A 2,205-nucleotide genomic window follows, 5' to 3' on the forward strand; every position below is an offset into this window, starting at 1 on the left:
CTTCCCGAGCCCTAGTCATATCTGCGCACTCTCTCATCATCTCCTCACTGCTTACATGCCTGTCCTGTAAGTCCTCTTGGGAGTTCTTGGGAGAATCATCTGTCCCCCTATCTGTTTTTCGTTTTGCTTTCCGGGGCACATAATCTTCAGCAGGGCGCTTTTCTGCAGCCCGCGCCTCGCTGGCTGACTTTGCCTGGGAATCAGGCTTGCTCTCCCCTTGGTGCTTGCCCTCCCTGTCAGACTTTCCCTGCTTCTCAGGCTTCCCCTCATCTTGCCCCTGCTCATCTGGCTTTGCCTCCTCCTCTGGCTTGCCCTGGCGTGGTGCTGGCTTTGCTTTCTTGTCTGGCTTCTCTTCCTCGTCTGACTTTTCTTCATCTTCAGGCTCTACTTCATCTTCTGGCTTTCCCTCCTTTTCCAGCTTGCCTTCGTTTTCACCTCGGACTTCTTCCATGTCAAGATTTCCCTCCTTTTCCTGTCCTGGGGGTAGAAGTGGGGAAACAGGAGGCAAAGAAGAGATGTGAGAGACTGAGACACCTGACAGAATACAGGCTCATTAACATCTGTCTTTGCATTTGGTGCTTTCAAGGGGTCCCTCCCTGGTGGCTGTCCCAGTCCTCCAAGTATGCTGTAGGCTTGCACCCCTCCTACACCCAACATGCCATCCCAGGTCTTATCACCTTCTTGGTGCTCCTTCAGGGTGGCAAGCTCTGCGTGTGTTACGTGGGATAGCTTGGGAGGGGGCAGGCAGTGGGATCCCAAATCCTGCCCCATTTTGTCCTTATTCACTGACCTGCAGGGATCCTGGGCAGGTCGACCCTCTTTCACAGATGTCACAATGCGCTGGGAACAGCAGAGACCTACAGACAGGACACAGGGGCAGTGTCTGCGTGGTACTATGTGTACCTATCTGGCAGCCCATATTCATCACTCAATCTTTTCCTCCATTACCTGTTACCCCGCCACCCCCGCATACCCCAGCCGCCATTTCTTTTCAGGCCTTGGGCACCAAATCAGGATGCTTTCCAAACTCAGTTTTACTCTGCGCTCCCCACTAGGACTCTGGAGGCAGCCTGCCCCACCCCCACTCACGTTCGGTCCGGGTCAGTTTGTCTTCAGAGCCTGGAGTGTGCATTCACTTCAGAATGCATCTGTCTATGTCTCACCCTCACCGTCGCACTGCGGGCCCCCCTCACCCCCCCCCCGCCTGTTCTAAAACGGATTAGGAGTGGGATGAAGGAAGAAGAACCCCCTGTGGGGGTTCTCCTTCCTCCCTCCTCTTGCCTGGTCTGCTGTGCCCCCTCCTAACCAATCTCCTGGATCCCTTCCCCCTCCCCTCCCGCTGATGCTGGTTCCAGCTGCCACCGCCTCCCCCTTCCCTGCTGGCAGAGCCAGCATTTAAGTACTGACCTGAGGAGACCCAGGACAGGCCTGTGCACCTTCTCTGGGCTCACAGTAACCAGGACAGCTCAAGTAAATGGTGCTGCGCAAATGCGGGTGTTGGGCACAGGTATCCCCAGCAGCAGCAGCAGCAGCAGCAGCAGCAGCAGCAGCAGCAGCAGCAGCAGCAGCAGCAGCAGGACTAGCTGGCGCGGGGGCTGGTGCCCACGTGGGCACCAAGCCAGTCACGTGAGCAAAGCGTCACCCGAGCTAAATCCATCTCCCCAATTGTCTCCCCACCTCCCATTCCCGGAGGATCTGGGTAGCAATGCACAGTTAGGGGGAGAGTGGAGAAAGGGGAGGAGTGGCCAAGGAAAGGAGGGGAAGGCTTCCTGACTCCAGGAGATTAACTCACTGTCTTCTCTAAGAACCCCAGTGAGATGCGCATCCTCACAAGTTATGACAGCCTAATTGGGGGTGGGGGGCGGCATTTCCAAGAATTATCAGCTCCTGAATCCTGAATGCAACAGATCTACCTAAGTACAGAGCCTGAGGGTGGTACCCTCCATGAAGGGAGCATCTACTGAGAGGGCTGGTGTTCTCAGGTTTCTGTCCTTAGCCTTCTAACTCCTTAGTTAGAAGTGTGGTGTTCCCACTCCCTGGATGATATCTTTCTTATTCACTTCCCTTTAAATATCAATTGTTTGACAGAGTGCATTTCCACTGTAGTCCCTCTTCCACCTCAAGCCTGCCTCAGCAACTAGATACTAGATACTAGTGCTTCATTGGCTCGTTAGAACTTTGTTCAGTCCATATACTATTTTCATT

The 2,205-nt window shown here is 54.4% G+C and overlaps 1 protein-coding gene across 1 annotated transcript; it reads right to left on the bottom strand.

Moving 5' to 3' along the window:
• Position 1: 1 nt before the first annotated feature.
• On the bottom strand, positions 2 to 1,559 carry LOC110286384 (transcription elongation factor A protein-like 3; the record flags this gene model as incomplete). The annotated part of the gene is made up of 3 exons (XM_021152755.2): positions 1,408 to 1,559; positions 791 to 857; positions 2 to 477 (listed from the first exon to the last, which is right to left on the bottom strand). A coding segment is annotated over exon 3 (450 nt), but the record flags the coding sequence as incomplete, so codon positions are not given.
• Between the last annotated feature and the right edge of the window lie 646 nt (positions 1,560 to 2,205).

Source organism: Mus caroli, chromosome X (assembly GCF_900094665.2).
Source record: "Mus caroli chromosome X, CAROLI_EIJ_v1.1, whole genome shotgun sequence".
Taxonomy (NCBI): Eukaryota; Metazoa; Chordata; class Mammalia; order Rodentia; family Muridae; genus Mus; species Mus caroli.